Raw genomic sequence first — 23,883 nt, forward strand, 5'->3', positions numbered from 1 at the left:
TATATAAATACATATTTATATTAGTGTGTATACACACATCATGTATGTAGATACACAAACAATGGCTTTAGATTGGAGGTATTTGGCTACAAAGAAAATCTAGCTGTTCTATGTTAGATGGCCCTGCCCCTACCCATCTGTGTGTGTTGCCATTCTTTCCCAGATCCTTTCTTCAGGTATCTAGCCAGCCCCTCCCCACAATGGGAGATGCTTCCTTGGATCTGTCTCAGACAATGGAGCAATGTTTGAAGGAGATTAAGCTTGAGTCCATCAAGGCAACTGCTTCTGCTGAAAATAACCACAGTTCCACACTCACCAGATCTCTTTTCCCCCAACACCAATATTAGCTAGCTAATTGCTTGCCCAAGGGAAGCTTTCAAGAATCCATATTCATTGTTATCTCTGCTTTGAGGGTCTTTTCTGTACCCACCCCGCCCTAAGGTCTCTATAATTGTTTTAAGAATATTCCTCGGGGCGGAGCCAAGATGGCGGAGAGGAAGCAGCAAGCTGCCTGAGCTCTCCTTCTGTTCCCTCAAAACGAACATTAAATCAAGCCTCTGGACGGATTCTGAAACTACAGAACCTGCAAAGAGACAGAGAGACACAGTCCTCCAACCAGAGATAATTTAGAAGACTTCAGGAAAAGGTCAGTCTGACTCGGGCAAAAGGGAGGCCCAGCGCAGGGCAGCAACCCAGCGCCGAGGAGGTCGGGTCAAGTCAGCAGGAGCTGCGGGCCACAGCCGAACAACTGAGGCTCCCGGAACCTGGTTCAAAAATCTGGTGGCCAAGAAGGACAGTGGAAAAACCTACCTGCACTGGCCGACGGAATCAGATGCCGGGGTCTGGCGCCTGGCTGGCCGAGCACAATCAGACAGGAAGTGCAGGGCGAGGGATCTCCACACACCATAAAGGCCTCAGAGTAAAAGCCCGGTCACACAGCACCTATACCCCTGCACAAGAAGCCCAAAAAAGGGACCCTGGTGCCCCCAGAGCAGACCTCAACTTAAAGAATAAATAAATAGGCTGCAATAATGAGTAAGAAGCAAAAAAGAGCCCTCTCCATTGAGAGCTTCTGTATCAATAGGGAAGAAGCCAACACAAACTCAGATGAGGACAATAGCCTCAAATTGTCTACATCTGAAGCCTCACAAGGGAAGGTGAATTGGTCGCAAGAACAAAAAGCCTTCCTGGAAGAGCTCAAAAAGGATTTTAAAAATCAATTGCAAGAGGTAGAAGAAAAAATGGAGAGAGAAATGAAAGCAAAACAAAAAAAACTATGAAAAAAGAATCAGCAGCTTGGAAAAGGAAGCTGAAGAAAACAAAGCCTTAAAAAATTCATTTGGCCAAATGGAAAAAAGGCTGCATAATCTCACTGAAGAAAACAATACCTTAAAAAATTCACTTGGCCAAATGGAAAAAAAGGTGCATAATCTCACTGAAGAAAACAATACCTTAAAAAATTCACTTAGCCAAATGGAAAAAAAGGTGCATAATCTCACTGAAGAAAACAATGCCTTAAAAATTAAAGTGGGACAGTTGGAAGATAAGGAATCCATGAGAAACCAAGAATCAGTCAAGCAGAATAAAAAAAATGAAAAAATAGAAGAAAATGTGAAATACCTCATTGGAAAGACAACTGATCTGGAAAACAGATCGAGGAGAGACAATTTGAGAATCATTGGACTGCCTGAAAGCCATGACCAGAAAAAGAATCTAGACACCATATTCCAGGAAATTATTAAGGAGAACTGCCCTGATATCATAGAATCAGAGGATAAAATCATCATTGAAAGAATCCACCGATCACCTCCTGAAAGAGACCCCAAAAGGAAAACTCCAAGGAATATTGTAGCCAAATTCCAGAGTTATCAGGTGAAGGAGAAAATACTCCAAGCAGCCAGAAAGAAGCAATTTAAATATCATGGAGCCACAGTCAGGATTGCTCAGGACCTGGCAGCTTCAACATTAAAGGACCGCAAGGCTTGGAATATGATATTCCGGAAGGCAAAGGAGCTTGGATTGCAGCCGAGAATCTATTACCCAGCAAAAATGTGCATCTTCTTTCAGGGGAAAAGATGGACATTTAATGACATTGGGGACTTTCAATCTTTCCTGGTGAAAAGACCAGAACTGAATAGAAAATTTGATCTCAACATACAAGACTCAAGAGAAGTTTAAAAAGGTAAACAGAGGGGGAAAAAAAAGTTACCCTATTAGGTTAAACTGTTTATATCCCTACACAGGAAGATAATACTCATAACTCTTAAGAACTGTAAATGTATTTGGGCAGAGAGAAGGACTTTATATAGAGGGTATAAATATAAATTGTCTTTGATGTGATGATACAAAAGAATTAAGGGGATAAAAAGGGAGTCTATGGGGAGGAGAGGAAAGGGGAGGTGGAATGGGATGAATTATATCATATGAAGAGGTAGAAAAAAACCTATTACAAGAGAGGGAAAGAAAGGAGGGGGGAACATGGTTTCAACCCTATTCTCATTAGATTTGACTCAAAGAGGGAATAACATATACGTTCATTGGGATAAAGAAACTTAACTCATTCTTTAGGGAAACAAAAGGGGAAGGGAAAGGGGGGAACTGATAGAAGGGAGGACAAAAGCAAGGGAGAAAAGGGTAAAGAAAAGAGAGGGGGGTGATAAAAAGGGAGGGCAGATCGGGGGAGGCAGGGGTAAGAAGTAAAATGTCGGTGAGGAGGAATAGGGTGAAAGAAGGGGGGAAAAGTACAAAGGGGGTAAATAGAATGGAGGGGAATAGACAGTCAGTAATAATAACTGTGAATGTGAATGGGATGAACTCTGCTATAAAACGGAAGCGAATTGCAGAGTGGATTAAAAACCAGAACCCTACAATATGCTGTTTACAAGAAACACATTTGAAGCAGAGAGATACACACAGAGTAAAGGTAAAAGGCTGGAGCAGAATATATTATGCCTCAGCTAAAGTAAAAAAGGCAGGGGTAGCAATCCTTATCTCAGACAAAGTGCAGGCAAAAATAGATCTCATTAAAAGAGATAAGGAAGGAAATTACATCTTACTTAAAGGTACTATAGATAATGAAGTAATATCAATATTAAATATGTATGCGCCAAGTGGTATAGCATCCAAGTTCTTAGAGGAGAAGTTAAATGAGTTACAAGAGGAATTAGATAGTAATACTATACTAGTGGGGGATCTGAATCTCCCCCTCTCAGAATTAGATAAATCTAACCAAAAAATAAATAAGAAAGAAGTGAAAGAGGTGAAGAGATTACTAGAAAAGTTAGACATGATAGATGTCTGGAGAAAATTGAATGGGGATAGAAAGGAATATACCTTTTTCTCAGCAGTACATGGCACATTTTCAAAAATTGACCATGTATTAGGGCACAAAAACATCATAGTCAAATGTAGAAAGGCAGAAATAGTAAATGCATCCTTCTCAGATCATGATGCAATAAAAATTACATGTAAGAAAGAGCCAGGGAAAAGTAGAATGAAAATCAATTGGAAACTAAATAATTTCATTCTAAAGAATGAATGGGCCAAACAAGAAATCATAGAAACAATCAATAACTTTATCCAAGAGAATGACAATAATGAGACAACATACCAAAATCTATGGGATGCAGCCAAAGCAGTGCTTAGGGGAAAATTTATAGCTCTAAATGCTTACATGAATAAAAAAGAGAAAGAGGAGATTAATGAATTGGGCATGCAACTTAAAAAGCTAGAAAAAGAACAAATTAGAAATCCCCAATTAGACACTAAATTAGAGATCCTGAAAATTAAAGGAGAAATCAATAAGATTGAAAGCAAAAAAACTATAGAATTAATCAATAAAACTAAGAGCTGGTTTTATGAAAAACCAATAAAATAGATAAAAAATATTGGTTAATTTGATTTAAAAAAAGAAAGAAGAAAACCAAATTACCAGTATCAAAAATGAAAAGGGTGATGTTACCACCAATGAAGTGGAAATTAAAGCAATAATTAGGAAATATTTTGTCCAACTGTATGCCAATAAATTTGACAATCTAAATGAAATGTATGAATATTTACAAAGATACAAACTGCCCAGGTTAACTGAAGAGGAAATAAAATCCTTAAATAAACCCATATTAGAAAAAGAAATTGAACAAGCTATTAATGAACTCCCTAAGAAAAAATCCCCAGGGCCAGATGGGTTTACGGGTGAATTTTACCAAACATTTAAAGAACAATTAATTCCAATATTATACAAATTATTTGGAAAAATAGGGGAATAAGGGGTTCTACCAAATTTGTTTTATGACACAAATATGGTGGTGATACCAAATCCAGGCAAAGCAAAAACAGAGAAAGAAAATTATAGACCAATCTCCCTAATGAATATTGATGCTAAAATCTTAAATAAGATATTAGCAAGGAGATTACAGCAAGTGATCACCAGGATAATACACTATGACCAGGTGGGATTTATACCAGGAATGCAGGGCTGGTTCAACATTAGGAAAACTATTAACATAATTAACCACATCAATAAGAAAACCAACCAAAATCCTATGATTATCTCAATAGATGCAGAGAAAGCTTTTGACAAAGTACAGCACCCATTCCTAATAAAAACACTAGAGAGTTTAGGAATAGGGGGAGCTTTCCTTAGAATAATAAACAGTATCTACCTAAAGCCATCAGCAAGTATTATATGCAATGGAGATAAATTAGAGGCCTTCCCAATAAGATCAGGGGTGAAACAGGGATGTCCATTATCACCCCTATTATTTAATATTGTTCTAGAAATGTTAGCTTTAGCAATCAGAGAAGAGAAGGGAATTAAAGGAATTAGAATAGGTAAGGAGGAAACAAAACTATCACTCTTTGCAGATGATATGATGGTATACTTAAGGAATCCTAGAGAATCAACTAAAAAATTATTTGAAACAATCAACAACTTTAGCAAAGTAGCAGGATATAAAATAAATCCACATAAATCATCAGCATTTCTATACATGACCAACAAAGTCCAGCAGCAAGAGATAGAAAGAGAAATTCCATTTAAAGTAATGGTAGATAATATAAAATACTTGGGAGTCTACTTGCCAAGACAAACCCAGGAACTCTATGAACACAACTACCAAACACTCTTCACACAAATCAAATCAGATCTAAATAATTGGAAAGATATCAATTGCTCATGGATAGGCAGAGCTAATATAGTAAAAATGACAATTCTACCTAAATTAATTTACTTATTCAGTGCCATACCAATCAGACTACCAAAAAAATATTTTATACAGCTAGAAAAAATAATAACAAAATTCATCTGGAAAAACAAAAAATCAAGAATATCCAGGGAAATACTGAAAAAAAATTCACAGGAAGGTGGGTTAGCGGTACCAAACCTGGAGCTTTACTATAAAGCAGCAGTCATCAAAACTATCTGGTACTGGCTAAAAAATAGAGTGGTAGATCAATGGAATAGGCTAGGCTCAGGAAATGCAGTAGTAAATGACACTAGTAATGTAGTGTTTGATAAACCCAAAGACTCCAGCTTCTGGGATAGGAACTCAGTATTTGACAAAAACTGCTGGGAAAACTGGAAGATAGTATGGCAGAAATTAGGCATAGACCAACATCTTACACCTTATACTAAAATAAGGTCAAAATGGATACATGATTTAGACATAAGAGGTGATACCATAGGTAAATTAGGAGAGAAAGGAATAGTGTACCTATCAGATCTTTGGAAAGGAAAACAGTTTTTGACCAAACAAGAGATAGAGTATATTATAAAATGCAAAATGGATGATTTTGATTATATTAAATTAAAAAATTTTTGTACAAACAGAAGCAATGCATCCAAAATTGGAAGGGAGGCAGAAAGCTGGGAAACAATTTTTGAGGCCAGTGCTTCTGATAAAGGCCTCATCTCTAAAATATATAGGGAATTAAATCAAATTTATAAGAATCCAAGTCATTCCCCAATTGAGAAATGGTCAAAGGATATGAACAGGCAGTTTTCTGATGAAGAAACCAAAGCTATCCCCATATGAAAAAATGCTCTAAATCTCTAATGATTAGAGAGATGCAAATTAAAACAACTCTGAGGTACCACCTGACACCTATCAGATTGGCTAAAATGACAAAAAAGGAAGATAATAAATGTTGGAGAGACTGTGGGAAAATTGGAACACTAATGCATTGTTGGTGGAGCTGTGAGCTGATCCAACCATTCTGGAGAGCAATTTGGAATTATGCCAAAAGGGTGATAAAGCTGTGCATACCCTTTGACCCAACAATCCCACTTTTAGGTCTTTTGCCCAAAGAAATCATGGAAGGGGGAAAGGGTCCCACATGTACAAAAATATTTATAGCTGCTCTTTACGTGGTAGCAAGGAATTGGAAGTTGAGAGGGTGCCCATCAATTGGGGAATGGCTGGACAAGTTGTGGTATATGAATGCGATGGAATACTATTGTGCTGTAAGACATGATGAGCAGGAAGAGTTCAGAGAAACCTGGAGGGTCTTACGTGAGCTGATGATGAGTGAGATGAGCAGAACCAGAAGAACATTGTACACAGTATCATCAACATTGAGTGTTGACCTACTGTGATGGACTATATTCTTCTCACCAATGCAATGGTACAGAAGAGTTCCAGGGAACTCATGATAGAAGAGGATCTCCAACAACAAGAAAAAAAAAGAAAGAAAGAACTGTGGAGTATAGATGCTGATTGAACCATGTTATTTCTTTTGTTTTGGGTGCTGTTTTTTTTTTCTATTTTGAGGTTTTGCATTACTGCTCTGATTCTTTCTCTTGTAACAGGATTAATGCAGAAATAGGATTAATGTTATTATGTGTATATATATGTGTGTGTGTATATATATATATCTATATGTATATGTATAGAGATATATAGATATAACCTATATCAGATTACCTGCTGTCTAGGGGAGGGGGGAGGGAGGGGTGGGAGGGAGAAAAATCTGAAATTGTAAAGCATGTATAATCAAAAGTTGAGAACTATCTTTACATGTAATGGAAAAAATAAAATACCTCATACATTAAAAAAAAAAAAGAATATTCCTCTATTCTCACCTCCAAAGTGAGAAGAAACAAAATGGCTTTAATAAGGTCACAACCTCTAGGTTTCTAGGAATCAAGCAATATGAACAGCAGAATCTTATATCTACCCAATGGCATTGTCTTCAGTCACCTACTGCTTTTATATATGTATATACACAAACCCACAAACCTACACACACATGCGAACACACACAATATTGCTATTTTTTAGTTATGTATTGACAAAAAACATAAATGTTAGGATTTACTAAAATATTCAAATTATTCAGCTATACTCAGTAAAGAGATCTAATAATTACTAATGCTATGATAAAAATAAGCCAATTAGACCTCTTAAATTCTGAAATAAAGTTATTTAGTTATCTTATTTTAAGGAATAAATGGTTTGCTAAGCTATCAAAAGAAATCCAGCAATATGTTAGCAGAGACTGGAAAAGCACAAATCTGAAAATAGACACTGAAAATCTATATTTGCTCATAGATGTAAGGGCTTCAGGAAATTTCTCTAGGCTCCAAATAAATCATTATGTCATTAAAAATAAAACATTAATTAGAATTAAAAATACAATGCAAAGCTACAATGTCTGATTTCAAGGACTCCATGTATTCTGCCATCTAATGTATCATATCTTACAACTGAAAATATGGAAAATATTAGTAAAACCTGTGGGTGCTATTAATTTTACCCCCGCCATCTGTAAACACATTTTAAAATCACAGTCCAAAATCTCTTAACATAATAATATCATATTATACTGATATATCCATCTTTCTTTTTAAATTTATAAATAATATAATTATGATCATTAATAATTTTCAAACATTCAGAAAGTATTTTCATCCTTTCTATATGAATTATTGTTCTTTAGGGTCTGTTGTTGGGTTTTTTTTTGCCACGACAATAATCAAAACAATTCTTACTATCCAATGTATATAAAAAGGAAATCTAGCTATAATGTTCTTACAAATATTTTATTTATAAATGAAATATTATCCATATCTGTACAGATGGTATAGATGTATACATGTCACAGACCTTTCAAGATTTTGGTTTATTTTCATATTAAGAAGATACATAGATTCAGTTACATAAAAACAGACATATCAAATGAAAAGATTAAAAAAAGCAAAACAAAATATCACAACACTTACCTTTTCTGGTTTTTCAAACAAAATTCCTATTTTTCTTGTGTACAAGACAGTTTAAAAGTGTTTGATTTGAATTATGGATTTGATATTTGCTAAGAGTAAATGTTCTCTCAGGTGAACTGACCTGCTTGATTGTCCTGAATCAGCTTTTGCTAATCAAAAATATCAGAGAAGTTCAATGAGAAATGATTTATAGAGTAACAGGGTTTACTCACTTTTGACATAGAAAGTGAAATTGTTTGATTTTAGTATAAAAGACTTCACTCTATGGGTGTATGAATTCAAATTTGCCAAACAGATTATACAACAAAATGATTTGTTACTAAATAGTGAAATTAAAATCCTGGATTCCCAAAGACTATGCCAATGGACATTTCAATCTGGCAGGTTCTGCCAAATAGAAAAAGCTTTAAGTATGGAATTGGCAATGGCCTGTAGGTCTAATATTTGAAGACCAATCTGGTAAAATATGGAGAGGCTCATCCTTAAAAACAGTGTATAGGTAATGAATAATTCTTAGCCAAAGCACATCAGTCATACCATTGTGTAAATTAGGGAGGGATTGTAATTTCTATCAATCAGTCAATCAACAAGGAATTATTGTGTACACACTGTGCAAATCACTGGTTTAGGAACTGGAGACACAAAGACAAAAGTAAAATAGTCCCTGAGTACAAGGAGTTTACATCCTATCAGGAAAGAAAACATGTCTCTGTGAGACAGCATGGAACAGTAGAAAGGGTTGATGAATTTGAACTCCAAGGACCTTGGTTTGAGTCTCAGTGCTACCATTACTACCAGTATTACCTTGGGCAAGTCATTTAACCTCCTTGTTCTTCAGTTTCCTCATCTGCAAAATTGGGGGATTGTACTTGACAACCTTCAAGGTAACTTCTAGCTTTCAATCTCTGGCACAGTATAAAGAGTATTGGAATTGGAGTCAGGAAGTCCTGAGTTTATAAATTGATTGATATTATAGGCTCACTACCAATATTTTAAAATTCTATGGCTTTTTGTTTTGTTTTGTTTTTTACCCATGGGGATTCAACAATTAAAGTTATATGTAAGAAATATGCTTTCTCTGGGTTTCTATTCTATTCCTCCCCACCCCTGACATCCCTGAAATATAAAGTGTTGTCCTCCTCAATCTTAGGCATAAATATGTGTTTTTAATATTGCCTTTCCTTGAAGCAACATCTTTTTTATTCAGGAATTCTCTGTGCTGCCTAGGAAACAAGCTGTTCTTCAGCATTCTCTAGCTGCTGTTTTAATGTTGTTCCTTTGTTTCAAGCTGATAGCTTATTTCATTTCTGAAAGATCCAGGCCTCTGCTCTACCTTTTTCCTTTTCTTCTTCAACGGAAAGTTCTCACATGCAAATATTTGTATCTGATTATCAAATTTCTGTTTAATTTCTACTTCAAACACTTCAATATTCTCTGAATATCAAAATTTCACCAAGACTTTGTAATCTTGCTTTAATTCATAAGAAACAGGGGACTCATACCACTGCTTGTTTCACAATAAAGTGTTGCTTTTTTTTTTTTTTTAGCCATCTGCTTCCTTTAAACCAAACAAAAATTCTCTTCTTGGGGTATACTTGACATATTTACAGACATTTACTTTCCATTTTTTAAAATTTAGTTTAGTTTTAGTTTTAGTTTTTTGGTGGGGCAATGAGGTTTAAGTAACTTGCCTAGAGTCACACAGCTAGTAACTGTTAAGTGTCTGAGGCCAGATTTGAATTCAAGTCCACCTGAATCTGGGGTCAGTGCTTTATTCATTGCACCACCTAGCTGCCCCTTTACTCTACATTTGTAATAGAAAAATTGATTTTATCTTGATGGTAATATTCTTATATCAAATTATGGTGATCATTTATTTGTGGGGTTTGGGGTTTTTATTTTTTTTGCTTTTTAAAATTTATTTTTAATTTTTTCCAATTACATGTAAAGATATTTTTTGAGTTCCAAATTTTTCTCCCACTCTCCCTTCCCTCCCCTCTCCTGAGGCCAGCAAGCAATCCATTATAGTTTATACATTACAATCATGTTAAACATATTTTTACATTAGTCATGTTGTAAGAAGAATCAGAACCAAAAGGAAAAAAAAGGCAAGCTAGGGCAGCTGGATGGTGCAATGCATAAAGCACTGGCACCAGATTCAGGAGGACCTGAGCTCAAATCCTCCTTCAGACACTTGACACTTAACTAGCTGTGTGACCCTGGGCAAGTCACTTAACCCTCATTGCCCCCTACAAAAAAAAGGCAAGACAGAATAAACAAGAACAAAAACAAAAAAGCAACAACAAAAGTGAAAATAGTTTGTTTCCACCTCTATTCAGATTCCACAGTTCTTTTTCTGCATGTGGAAGGCATTTTCCACCATAAGTCTTTTGGCGTTGTCTTGTATTACTGAGAAGACTTAAGTCTATCACAGTTGAGATTATCATTCATTCTTTTTGTTTTGTTGTTGTTGTTGTTGTTGTTGTTTTAGTGAGGCAATTGGGGTTAAGCAACTTGCCCACACAGCTAGTAAGTATTAAGTCTATGAGGCTGGATTTGAACTCAGGTACTCCTGAATCCAGGGCCGGTGCTCTATCCACTGCACCATCTAGCTGCCCCATCATTCATTCTTACTATTTTCAGCATTTGGAAGAAACTTCCATCTCTGAGCTCATCTTAGGTTCTGGATGCTGATTGTTCAGAATTCACACCAATTCTGCATACCTCTTTTAAGTGTATTCATCACTCATATTCTATTCAATCCTTTTGGAAGATAATTCTGCTTCTTTTATTAGACTGTGCAATAGTGATACATACTGAATCAATTGTTGGGGCCATTGGTTTTTTACTTCATCTTCACAAAAGATGAATTTATCTAATGTTTACAAACTTTTGTGGCCTTTTGTGACCTTGGTCTTGCTTTCAAGTGGTGTTTCACTGTCTAGTTCAGGGGACCTAGCTTCAGACCTATCCATTGGAAAGGTATCTCTTTTTCATGTAAGACATATAGTTTCTGTCCCTGCTCATTGGGCAGGCAGTTATATTCTACCCTAAATATATCCCTTAGCTACCTTGCAGACATAATGTTTCTCATGAAAGCCTCTAGTTTTTCAACCAACTTATAGGGTCATATGAAAATATTTCAAGATACAGTCCCCTACTGTAAGTAAACCTGGCATTTCAAAATGATAGAGTAGGTTGGGTAATTCACAGAATATTTAATTAATACACTCTTCAGCCCGACCTTCCTATGAATTACATTTAATTCTTCCAAAATTTGGTCTTTATTTTAAGTATTCTTTTTATTTTTTGTGTCCCCTCTTAAAATCAGGAGACTTATGAATTTTCACTTCGCAAACCACAATACAATAAATATAACAGTCTCAAGGGACGAATCCAAGATGGCAGAGAGAAGCCAGGAAATTGCCTGAGCTCTCCTGAGTTTCCCTCAAAATCAACATTAAATTAAGCCTCTGAATTGATTATGAAGCTACAGAACAAACAAAAAGACAGAGATACACAATCTTCCAACTTGAGATAATTTAGAAGACTTCAGGAAAGGTTGGTCTCACTTGGGGAAAAGGGGAGTGCAGTGCAACTCAGCACATAACAGCATGGAGGAGGTCTGGGCAAGTCAGCAGGATGTTCTTGGCCAAAGCACAGCAACTGAGGCCCTTTAATCCTGGCTCAAAAAGGCAATAACATATATACCCATTAGGACAAAGAAACTTAACTTACTCTTTAAGGAAGTAAAAGGCTAAGGGGAAAAGGGTGGTACTGATAGAAGGTAGGGCAGAAGCAGGGGAAGAAAGGGGAAAGAAAAGGAAGGGTGGCTTATAAAAGGGAGGGTAGATTAAGGGAGGCAGTGGTCAGAAGCAAAATACTGGTGAGAAGGAATAGGGTGAAAGAAGAAAAAAAGAGTACAAAGGGGAAAATAGGATGGAAGGAAATACACAGTAATCATAACTGTGAATGTGAATAGGATAAACTCTCTCATGAAATGGAAGGGAGTTAGGAGAGTAGATTAAAAACCAGAATCAACAATCAACCAGAAACAACAATATGATGTTTACAAGAAATACATTTGAAGCTTAGAGATACACACAGAGAAAAGGTAAAAGGTTGGCACAGAATATATTATGCTTCAGCTGAGGTAAAAAAAAAAATAAGAGGGGTAGCAATCCTTATCTCAGACAAAGCAAAAGCAAAAACAGATCTAATTAAAAGAGATAAGGAAGGAAACTATATCTTGCTAAAAGTTACCATAGATAATGAAGTAATATCAATAGCAAACATATATGTACCAAGTGGTATAGCATACACATTTTTATAGAAGTTAAATGAGTTACAAGAGGAAATAGACAACAAAACTATAATAGTGGGGGACCTGAACCTTAAATAAGCCCATTTTAGAAAAAAGAAATTAAACAAGCCATCAGAAAAAATATCCAGGGCCAGATGGGTTTATATGTGAATTCTGCCAAACATTTAAAGAAATGTATTTCCAATACTATACAAACTATTTGGAAAAATAAGTGAGGATGGAGTTCTACCAAATTCCTTTTATGATACAAATATGCTGTTGATACCTAAACCAGGCAGAGGCAAAACAGAGAAAGAAAATTATAGACTAATTACCCTAATGAATATCAATGTAAAAAATCTTAAACAAAATATTAGCAAGGAGATTACAGCAAGTGATCACCAGGATAATACAGTATGACAAGGTAGGATTTATACCAGGAATACAGGGCTGGTTCACCATTAGGAAAACTATCAACATAATCAAACATATTAATAGCAAAACTAACCAAAGTCATATGATTATCTCAATAGATGCAGAGAAAACTTTTAACAAAACACAGCACTCATTCCTATTAAAAACACTAGAGAGCATAGGAATACATGGAGCTTTCCTTAAAATAATAGGCAGTATCTACCTAAAACCAATAGCAAACATATGTAATGGGGATAAATTAGAGGCATTTCCAATAAGATTAAGGGTGAAACAGGAATATCCATTATCGCCTCTATTATTTAATATTGTATTAGAAATGTTAGCTTTAGCAATAAGAGAAGAAAAAGGAATTAAAGGAATTAGAATAGGCAAGGAGGAAACAAAACTATTTCTCTTTGCAAATGAGATGATAGTATACTTAAAGAATCCTAGATCAACTAAAAAAACTACTTGAAACAATTAACAACTTTAGTAAAGTTGCAGGATATAAAATAAATCCACATAAATCATCAGCATCTCTATACAAGACCAACAAAGCTCAGCATCAAGAGATAGAAAGAGAAATTTCATTTAACATTACTGTAAGCAATATAAAATACTTGGGAGTCTACCTGCCAAGACAAACCCAGGAACTCTATGAACACAATTAGAAAACACTTTTCACAGAAATCAAATCAGATCTAAATAAATGGAAAAATATCAATTGTTCACGAATAGGCTGAGCTATTATAATAAAAATGACAATTCTACCTACATTAATTTGCTTATTCAGTGCCATACCAATCAGACTACCTAAAATTATTTTAAAGAGCTAGAAAAAATAATAAAATTCAACTGGAAGAACAAAAAGGCATGAATAACAAGGGAACTAATGGAAAAAAAGCACAGTAATGTGAGCAAGCTGTACCAAATCTCAAGCTACACTATAAAGTGGCAGTCACCAAAACTATTTGGTACTATCTAAGAAATAGAGTGGTGGATCAATGGAATAGGTTAGGCACAGGAGACACAGTACTAGATGATTCTAGAACTCTGCTGTTTGATAAACCCAAAGACTCCAGCTTCTAGGATAGGAACTCAATATTGAACAAAAAGTGCTGGGAAAACTTGAAGATAGTATGGCAGAAACTATGCATAGACCACCATCTCACATTGTATACTAAATTAAGTTTAAAATGGGTAAATGATTTAGACATAAAGCTTGATATCATAGGTAAATTAGGAGAGGAAGGAATAGTTTACCTCTCAGATTTATGTAAAGGAGAACAATTTATGACCAAACAAGAGATAGAGAATGTTATGAAATGCAAAATGGATGGTTTCAATTACATTAAATTAATTTTTTTTTGTACAACCAAAAGAAATGCAGCCAAGATTAGAAAGGAAGCAGAAATCTGGAAAACAATTTTTATAGCCAGTGTTTCTGATAAAAGCCTCATTTCTGAAATATATAGGGAATTATATCAAATTTATGAGAATTCAAGTCATTTCCCAATTGAGAAATGGTTAAAGGATATGAAAGGTAGTTTTTAGATGAAGAATTCAAAGCTATCTATTGCTATATGAAAAAAATGCTCTAAATCACTATTGATAAGAGAAATGCAAATTAAAACAACTCTGAGGTACCACCTCACAGCTATCATATTGGCTAATATTACAACAAAGAAAATAATAAATTTTGGAGAAGCTGTGGAAAAATTGGTACACTAACGCATTGTTGGTGGAATTGTGAACTGATCCAACCATTCTGAAGACAATTTAGAACTATGTCCAAAGGGCTATAAAGCTGTGCATACCCTTTGACCAAGTAACACCACTACTAGGTCTGTGTCCCAAAGAGAGCATAAAAAAGGGAAAAGTACCCACATGTACGAAAATATTTATAGTGGCCCGTTTTGTGGTGGTGAAGATTTGGAAATCAAGGAAATGTCCATCATTTGGGGATTGGCTGAACAAGTTGTGGTATATGAATGTCATGGAATACTATTGTGCTGTAAGAAATGATGAGCAGGCAGATTTCATAAAAACCAGTGGACTGATGTATCGGGAAGTGAGCAGAACTAGGAGAACATTGTACACAGCAACTGTAACATTGTGTGATGATCAACTGTGATAGACTTAGCTCTTCTCAGAAGTGCAATGATCCAAGACAATTCCAAATAACTCATGATGGAAAATCTTCTCCACATCTAGAAAAAAGAACTGTGGATTATGAATGCAGATTGAACCATACTGTTTCTACATTTGTTTTTGTTTTTTGAGGTTTTTCCCTTTTTTTCCTGATTTTTCTTTCACAACATGACCAATGTAGAAATGTTTTAATGTGATTATACATATATAACCTAAATCAGATTGCTTTCTGTCTTGGGGAGGCGGGAGGGAAGGGAGGGAGGGAGAAAAATTTGGAACCAAAAATCTTATGAAAACAAATGTTGAAAACTATCTTTACATGTAACTGGAAAATAATAAATAGTTTTATGATTAAAAAAACAAAAAAAATTAATAAAAAGTAAAAAATAAAAATATCAATCCATTTTAAAAATAGGTATAATATAAAACTATATTTAGCAACTGATTAAATATGTGTGGTAATAGAAAGTCAGTGGTTCAAAACAACACCTAGGGCAGGAAGCTGGGTGAATGGAAGGACAGTGGTACCCTTGGCAGAAAATAGGGAAGTCAGAAAGCAGAGTGAGTTTGGTGGAGAAGTTGATGAATATCATTTTGTAGATAGAGTAGGCGCTATACCTTAGTATCTACTTTCTGTAGTTTCATATTCCATCCCTTTCTTCCAATTGCCACAGGTATTTATTGCCTCCTACACATATAGGAGTACATATCCTCCTTCCTGCTTGCCTGGCTTCTTGTTTCTCTAAAGTCAGGATCCCCCAAAATAACTGGAACCAATCTACAGGCAGCTTCCCTGCTTCTATTCCTTGGCCAAATAAAGGTGATATAGGTATAGAGATATTGAGTTCAAGTTGGCTATAGGACATCCAATTTGATATAGCTCATTGTCTTTAAGTACTTTATATACTTAATTACCTCATAGAAGCAACTTTCCCATTTGGCATTTAAAGTATTTCACACTTAAGCTCCTACTTATTCTTCCAGGCAGATTATATATTACTTTACACTCTAACCTAGCTGTACTTGCTATTTCCCCATACATAACATTGTATTTTACCCCTGTACCTTTCATAGGTTTTCACTTCTACCTGGAATTCTCTCCATACTCACTTTTATCCTAGCCAATTGAAAGCTCAGTTGAATTGTCACCTCCTTCAAGGAACTTTATCTTAGTTCTCTCCTTACTCTTTCACTCCACCCGTCATCACTGTCCATTTATTTTCTATATATGTGTTCATTTGTTTGATAATTTTCTGTGTCCCTAGGACAGGGCTTCTGAATATTTCTGAGACATGGACCCCTTTGTCATTCTATGGATCTATGGATACCTTCTTATAATATTGTAATGCTCTGATATGCATAAAATGAAATACATAGGATTATAAAGGAAAACAATTAAGTTGAAATAGCTATCAAAATTTAAAAAACAAAAAACAAAGCAACAATTTAAAAACCTCCCCTAATAGAATCTAAATTCCTTGGTGGCAGAGGGTAAACAGTAGATGCTTAATAAAGGATTTTCAGCCAATTGCTTAAATATATGCATACATGTGATATATGTTTACACATCTTTATATAACTACTAGAAGAAAATATAAATTTAACATTTATAAATGTCAATGGAATGAATTCTTAATTAAAAAAGAAAAAATATGATAAGAGAACAAAGTCCATAAACTTAATTTGGTAAACTTAAAGTGTACAGAGTTAAAATCAAGGGATAGAACAAAATTAATTATGTTTCAGTGAACTCCAAAAAAGCAGGAGTTGCAATAATGATCCCAGGTAAGGAAATAATAGAAGTTGATAAACTCAAGAGAGATAAATAAGGAAACTACCTTATTCTTAACAGCACTATGAAAAACAAGAATAAATGTATACATACCAAATGGCATAGCAACTAAGATCTTAAAATGAAAGCAAACTGCAAAAATATATTAATAGGAACAAAGTAATAGTAGGAGTTCCCTCCTTTGACATTATCTGAGTCACTTAACCTTGTGAGAAATGAAAATATTGTGTCACTCATTACAGAAACAGTGAAGCAACTTCTGCCCTAAAGTAAGAAAAACAAAAACTGGCGTCATCTGGTTTTTGTCAGAGTAGGCTAAGTGAACTTATTAAACTCAACTTCTTTCTTAGCATGCTTAATAAGCTTATCTATATTATCTGATAATGACCCAAATGCAGAGACAACCACCATTTTTGAACATGGGATGTATGAAGATGTATTTAACAGGAGGAGGGGATCATGTTAAAGGGTATATGAGTGTGCTTCTCTGGAAACATTATACCTTCTGTAATAACCAACCAATGGAAGATGGGGGGAGGGTCTTTTGACTTGGGCATGGAGTATAAAAGGCTGGCTCTCTGTAGCTAGGGTGTACCTCACCCACACAGACATCTTTTTTTTTTTTGTAAGATTGTTCAATAAATTGCCTTCCTGCTTAAGTCCAGTCTGTTGGTGAGGATTCAACCTTGTTGAAATTCAGTTTCCTCACCTGTAAAATGGGAATACCAGCATTAGTACCTACCTCATGGTGTTGTGTGATTATCAAATGAGACATTCTGTATAAAATCTTGAAGGGCTATACATTTATTATCACCTATTATTTTAAACATTTTAAAGTGGCAACTCAAGCTTTTTATATACATGGTTCACATAATTCACTTACTTGTATCTTAGCTATCTGGATCTAATGTTGCCTAAGATTTTTTGTTTAATTAATGAAATAGGAATACAATGTGAGGGGAAAATCTGGAAAGGAAGGCTCTACATAATGTTCTGAATTTGGAATATTTTACTTAATGACTCAAAATCTATTGGTTAAAATGTCAGAATGTCAAATGTAGGTATCATTTTAGAGAATTTCCTTCATGGTTAAATTAAAGTTGCCATATGTCTGGTGTTTGTCCAGACAGTCTAGAAATCAAGGTTTCCATCTGTTGTCTGGGCCAACCTGCTGAAAATCTAGGAGTACAACAACAGCTGTTACTGCTATCACTCCCTCCAAGACTCTGTTTTTGCCATTCCTAGATCCCAACAAGGCAATTTTTAGTTTGGATTGCTTAAAATTTCAATACTATTCAAAAGTTTTAAATTGGGGTTACAAAGGAAGTTAAAAAGGAAGTTTTTTTGGGGAAGAGACAGAAGGTCCAGCAACACTGAATCAAAGAATATAAGCAAATAGAAAGGCCCTTAGTGATATAATTCAGCTCCCTAATTTTACAGAGGAGAAATTTTCCAAAGGCCATGTGAATAGCAAGATATCCTGCCTGCAGGTCTAATGTTATTTCTACTAAACTAGGAGCAGTATGACCTTCCACATCTCCCTGTTCTCTGAGTCTCACTTTTAGTAGAGATAATTAGGTTCCAATATTTCTCAGATAAGGAAGGATGGTATTGTATTCTTTCCTTTTCTACTTACCCGCTTATATTAATTTGGAATCGATAGGATAGTTATTGTCATTAGCATTTATAGAACAAGCAATCGTTTAAGAATAGACAGTAAACTTTGAGTAAGGCACTATGTTTTGAGGCCTGGATTTACTGTTCCATAACAGGCTCATAAGCCCTGCTGAGTGCCAAGATAGTCACTAGGACATCTCAAGGACTAGCAGAAACTCATTAACAGGACTATATTTGAACTGAAAAACAAAAACTCTTAGTTGGCCAAGGCTTCATAACAGGCTAAAATACGCCCTTGAAACATCAGTGGATGGTCAGTTTGGGTCACAGGCAAACAAAGAAACAAACAAAAAAACACACAAAACAAAAACAAAAATAAAACCACTAAATGGTAGAAGAAAAAGAAGGATGAAGGTGGGTAAGGAAGAGTAAAATAACTTTGTAAATGCCTCCTGGAACAGTTGGGAGTAGACAAAGCCTGAAACGTCAGGCTGTCCAGATTTCCTGAAATCATAGTGGCAAAATACCTAGATTTGCGTCACAATAAAGGATGTAAAGAAAAAAAAAAAACTAGACTTGTCATTGCAGGCCTGTAGCCTCTCTGTTTGTCTGTCTTCCTCTCCTTCTTCCCCTTTTTGCTTTGCACTTTAATCTTAATACAGGGAATTAACATTTCCTAAAGCTCACGAATGAAAAGGGAAATATGTGGACTCTTTATCCTTGTGGAGGACAGAAAGCATCATCTGATCTCAAGGGCTGCTGCTGTGATTGCGACCTTGAGGAAGGACTTGAAGAGGCGGGGAGGAATCAATGAGCATCTGATCCCTGGAAACTAGAGTCGTGACATGAAATGATGCGTGCGCTTCTTGCTTTCCCCCCTTCTCCCCCCTGCCTAGTCTGTCTTGCAAGGTAGGAGGAAGAGCTCCCACAGAAATGCAAGAAGTCCTAATTTCCATGGAGTGGGAGGGAGAAAGTAGAAGAGAGGGGAGGGAAGAGGAGGCTGCAATGTAGACAGAGTATTGTGATGCAGGCATGGAGGAGAGCAGGAGAGTCAGGTGCTGAATCCTTCCAGGAATCCCCTGTGCCTGACGCACACACTAAAACACATATACAAGCAAAACCTTTCTACAGCCCCACAGAGTTGGGGTATAACGGAGAGTATTGCAGGGTGAGATGGACTAAAATCTTGGCTGTCAAACAATCACGAGAATAAAAAAAAAATACTGTCAAGACCTGAAACACAGGTACCCACAAGAAACATTTTGCGCATGCGCAGCAGCTCGTGAGCGCTCCAATTTCTAGAGGATGCCACATGCGCTTGCGCAAAGCTTCTCTTTGTCTTAAGCCTTTCTTCGCCCCACTCCCTGCTCTCCCCCACTCCGGGTTAATGTCACCTTCTTAGGATTAGATTTACTTTTAAAAAATAAGCCGTTTCAATTTGGGCAGGGGTCTCGGGGACGTCCGAATTGGTGCGATGATGTCATCACCCGCCATGTTGGGGGCGGGGCCCGCCGGCTTCCTTGGGAGATCCGGAGGTTATTCCTTCCCTGAAGGTCTAGTCCTTTCCCTCTCTTCGCCCCTGTCTACTACCTGGCTTCGCCACTCCCCCCGGCCTTAGGAGGCTCGGGTTCGCCTGAGAGAACGTCCCCGGCGGGAGGCTGAGCGCGCGAGGCTCTCGGAGTCCGCCCAGCGGTGGCGGCGTTGAGTGACCGGGCGGATACCATTTATGTGTGTTAAAGGGGGGATAATTCAACATGGATGTATCCCAGGCCAAAATTGGTATGATGAAGACGAGGGAGAAAGAAGAAGGGAGGGAGGTGAAACAGGGACCGAGGTGTAGGTAGATGTCGCCTCTCTCTTAGACCCGTCCCCACCCCCACCCCCATCAGGTAGTGGGGGACCCCCAGGGACAGCCCCCGGAGGCTCGTCCGAGGGCTGAATTTGACCATCAGCCCTCGTTTCTCTTCTGGGACCCTTCACGTCCCTACTTCCCCCTCCCCCGTGGCCCGGACTGAGGAACACACCATCGCCCCCCCCTCCCCCCGTGGGGGTGGGGGCTATTCCCCATGGAGCGTCTAAAAGCCGAACTTGACCTTCAGCCACCCCCTCTTCGCTCTCCCCACTCCCCTTAAAAATAAAAATCTAAAATCTCAGCTGAATATAATGCCCCCCCAAATGGAGGAGTTCTGAGAAAAGCACATTTGCTAAATATTATAAAAGTTTTTCCCAGAGATGAATCCCGGTCCTTCCACAAGTAATAATATTTTTTTAAAAAGAATTAGAAATTGATGTTAGGATGCTGTGTAATGATACATTACGATGAAAATAACTCGAATTTTTCAAGTTTGTTTCTGTGAAAGCCCTTTGGTGAATCCATTTTCCTCTCAAGGGCAATGAATGCAGGCCTCTGTTGCATCTTACAGGAAATGGAGCTCTTGGGGTCAACATTGGTTCTATTGTACTGTACCCCACCCCGTTAATGAGACCCATTCAGTTCCCTAAGAAAGCAGAATAGGGAGAGCTTTTGAGGGGAAAGAGGGGCTGTATAGAAAGGGCAAAAGTTCTGTACACTAAGGCTACTGAGGTTTTTAAAGTGGCCTGTTCAAAGCATACTTTCTTAAGCAAGAGAATTTCTAGGTATGGTGGACAGACTCATTTAGTCATTAATGAATGGTCTGTCAAATGATGATTTAAGTCTAAATGTTCTGAGGGAGTATTTTTGACAGTGATATCAATAAAAAAGTTTAGATTTGGAGTTTTTTGTGTGTGAAGGTTTTGTTCTGTGTTTTTATTTTAAAATACATTTATATTTATATAATATATTTATACATATATATTTATACATATCTTTATATAAGGCTCACTGAATTATTGGGTAATTGAAGCAGCATTTTAATTTGAATTCTAAAGATCAGTTAGGAAAAAACAAAGGTAAATATATTTAAGTTCAGTGTTGCATGTATAAAAGAGAACGTGGATCTCAGTTGTAACTAGGTATAATCACTGTTAATTTTTCACTACTTAATTTTTAGTAAAAGTGTTAAAGAGACTTCCACTTCTTTTAAAGGTCAGGAAAAGACCAAATATCATGTATGGGGTGTTTAAAAAAAGAAAAAAAAACAAAGATGGAAAGAAATAGGTGGTGACAATCTACTGAACAAATATTGAGATATGTAAAGCCATATGTTTTATTAAAATTGATTTTTTTTTTGGTTAAAGATAATTCAGGTGGTGAACTAGAATGAGTTGAAGCCCCTATATTTGGAATACTGAATTATATTTCAAACAATGTTTTGGTGAAAATATTTCTGTCTTCAATTTTGCATGAATAACAAACCATTAAAAAACAACATAACAGATACTTGTTTGCAGTATCTTGGGTAAATTTTTTTTTTCTGACTTTTGTGTCGAATTTCACAGCAAAAATGAAGCACATCAACTTGTCCTTTTCAGCTTGTGGATTTCTGGGAATCTACCACTTGGGGGTAGCATCTGCACTTTGCAAACATGGCAAACGATTTCTAAAAGTTGTGAAGGCCTTTGCTGGAGCTTCTGCAGGATCTTTGGTTGCAACTGTTCTGTTAACTGCACCAGAAAAAATAGAGGTAATTAAGAAATAACCAAAGTATGTGCCTTCTGGAGAAATTAGGATAAAATATCAAGACTTACTTTTACCTTTACCAAAATGTTAGATTTGAAAAATAGGCTTGGTAAGGAAATTTAAAAAAAATTGTAAAAACCTAAAATTGAGTCATTTTCAATGTCTTTCCCCCTCCTCCACATACTACTATTTTTTTTTAAGACAGTTACTTTGGGGAGAAGCTAAGGGGAAGGAAATATTTTTATTCTAGTTCAATTATTTGTTCTTGAATCCTAGCTCTGCTTTTTTTTTTTCCTCAAAGGGAATTTCTTTTATAAGCATACGTATAGATACATAGATTTTTTTTTTAAAAGCTTAAGAAATTGAGCAACCTCTGTGTCTTTTGTCTTGAGAAAGAAATCTTCCCCATTCAGATATGAAGACAACATTCTTGACTTTGGACCCAGTGACAAAGAGCCAAATAATCTTGCTTTTAATGCAGCCTAAATATTTTCATTTAAGTTCTGTTCTCTGATTTATAGAGCTAATTTCCTAGGTTCTTGTTACTGTTTTTCTTTGATCCTTCTCTCCCCTTTCTTCTTCCTCCCATGTAAGGAAAATTTTCTTTGTCACTTATTTTCTTTGTAGGGTTATTTTCATTACTATTTAGCCAAATATTAGTGCATTTATGCTGCTCATAATATCCTAAAAGTATAAAAAGAGGATATTATATTTTCAAATAGACAATGAATAGGAATGTAGTTTCCCATCATATCAATGGAGATTTTATTTTGTTTTTGTTTTTTTGGGACAATGGGAGTTAAGTGACTTGCCCAGGGTCACACAGCTAGTGTCAAGTGTCTGAGGCCGGATTTGAACTCAGGTATTTCTGACTCCAGGGCTGGTGCTCTATCCACTGTGCCACCTAGCTGCCCCTGAGGCCAGATTTGAACTCAGGTGCTCCTGAATCCAGAGCTGGTGCTCTATCCACTGTGCCACCTAGCTGCCCCTGAGGCCAGATTTGAACTCAGGTGCTCCTGAATCCAGAGCTGGTGCTTTATCCACTGTGCCACCTAGCTGCCCCCTCAATGGAGATTTAAAAAAAAAATGATTAACCATGTACTCTTGAGTACTGTGCCACACATACCTGGGTAAGCTACAAACTCCAAATTAGATAATGTATGTAAAAAGCATTGCATGTTTTAAAGCCTTACATTAATATGTTACAAAGCCTAGTCTCTTCTTCTGAGGAGCTTATTTAGGAGGAAACATTGGAAGCTGGCATTTGAAGGCCATTGTATCCTTTGCTCCAAAACATATGCTGGCCTTCCCAAAATATTGACTGATGCAGAATTAAATATTTACAAAAGATAAAACTGAGTTATCTTGTTCCTTCCCCATGCTTCCTTCCCCAAGACTCACAGTTGTCTTGCTTCCAGCCAGACCTCAAAGCTATCATCTGAAGAAGCAATGCCTATGTAGGAGCCACAACAGAAGAGCAAAAGAGTTTATATAAATAATATAGCTGAAACAGAAGTTTTGAAGTACCAGTACCTTCCCCTTCCTTACTGTTTTTGCTATTTTGTAGAAATAATCCAAGTTAGAGAGGTGGAGATGTTACTCTTAAATTATTACCAGAATTATACAATGGAAGGAGTTGTAGATTTGGAACTATGGGACATAGATTTGAATTTCAACTCTGCTACCTGTATTACCTTGGAGAAATGATTTAACCCATCTGGGCCTCTGTGCCCTCATCAGTTAAATGAGGCTTGGGCTAGTTGACTCTTGAGATCCCTTTTTTCTCT

General features: G+C 36.4%; 1 protein-coding gene and 1 pseudogene across 2 annotated transcripts in view; both read left to right on the forward strand.

The window, feature by feature from the left end:
- The window catches only part of LOC122747385, a 181,817-nt pseudogene extending 161,771 nt beyond the window's left edge, over nt 1-20,046 (forward strand).
- The window catches only part of PNPLA4 (patatin like phospholipase domain containing 4), a 54,645-nt gene continuing 50,616 nt past the window's right edge, over nt 19,855-23,883 (forward strand). Inside the window, exons 1-2 of one of the 2 annotated variants that reach the window (XM_043990747.1) lie at nt 19,855-20,274; nt 21,916-22,100. In XM_043990747.1, the coding sequence (XP_043846682.1) occupies nt 20,250-20,274; nt 21,916-22,100 (210 nt within the window). In that variant the 5' untranslated portion in view covers nt 19,855-20,249. The remainder of the gene's footprint in view (nt 20,275-21,915; nt 22,101-23,883) is intronic. The other variant, XM_043990748.1, reaches the window with a different exon arrangement.

Source organism: Dromiciops gliroides, chromosome 3 (assembly GCF_019393635.1).
Source record: "Dromiciops gliroides isolate mDroGli1 chromosome 3, mDroGli1.pri, whole genome shotgun sequence".
In the NCBI taxonomy this organism is placed as follows: domain Eukaryota; kingdom Metazoa; phylum Chordata; class Mammalia; order Microbiotheria; family Microbiotheriidae; genus Dromiciops; species Dromiciops gliroides.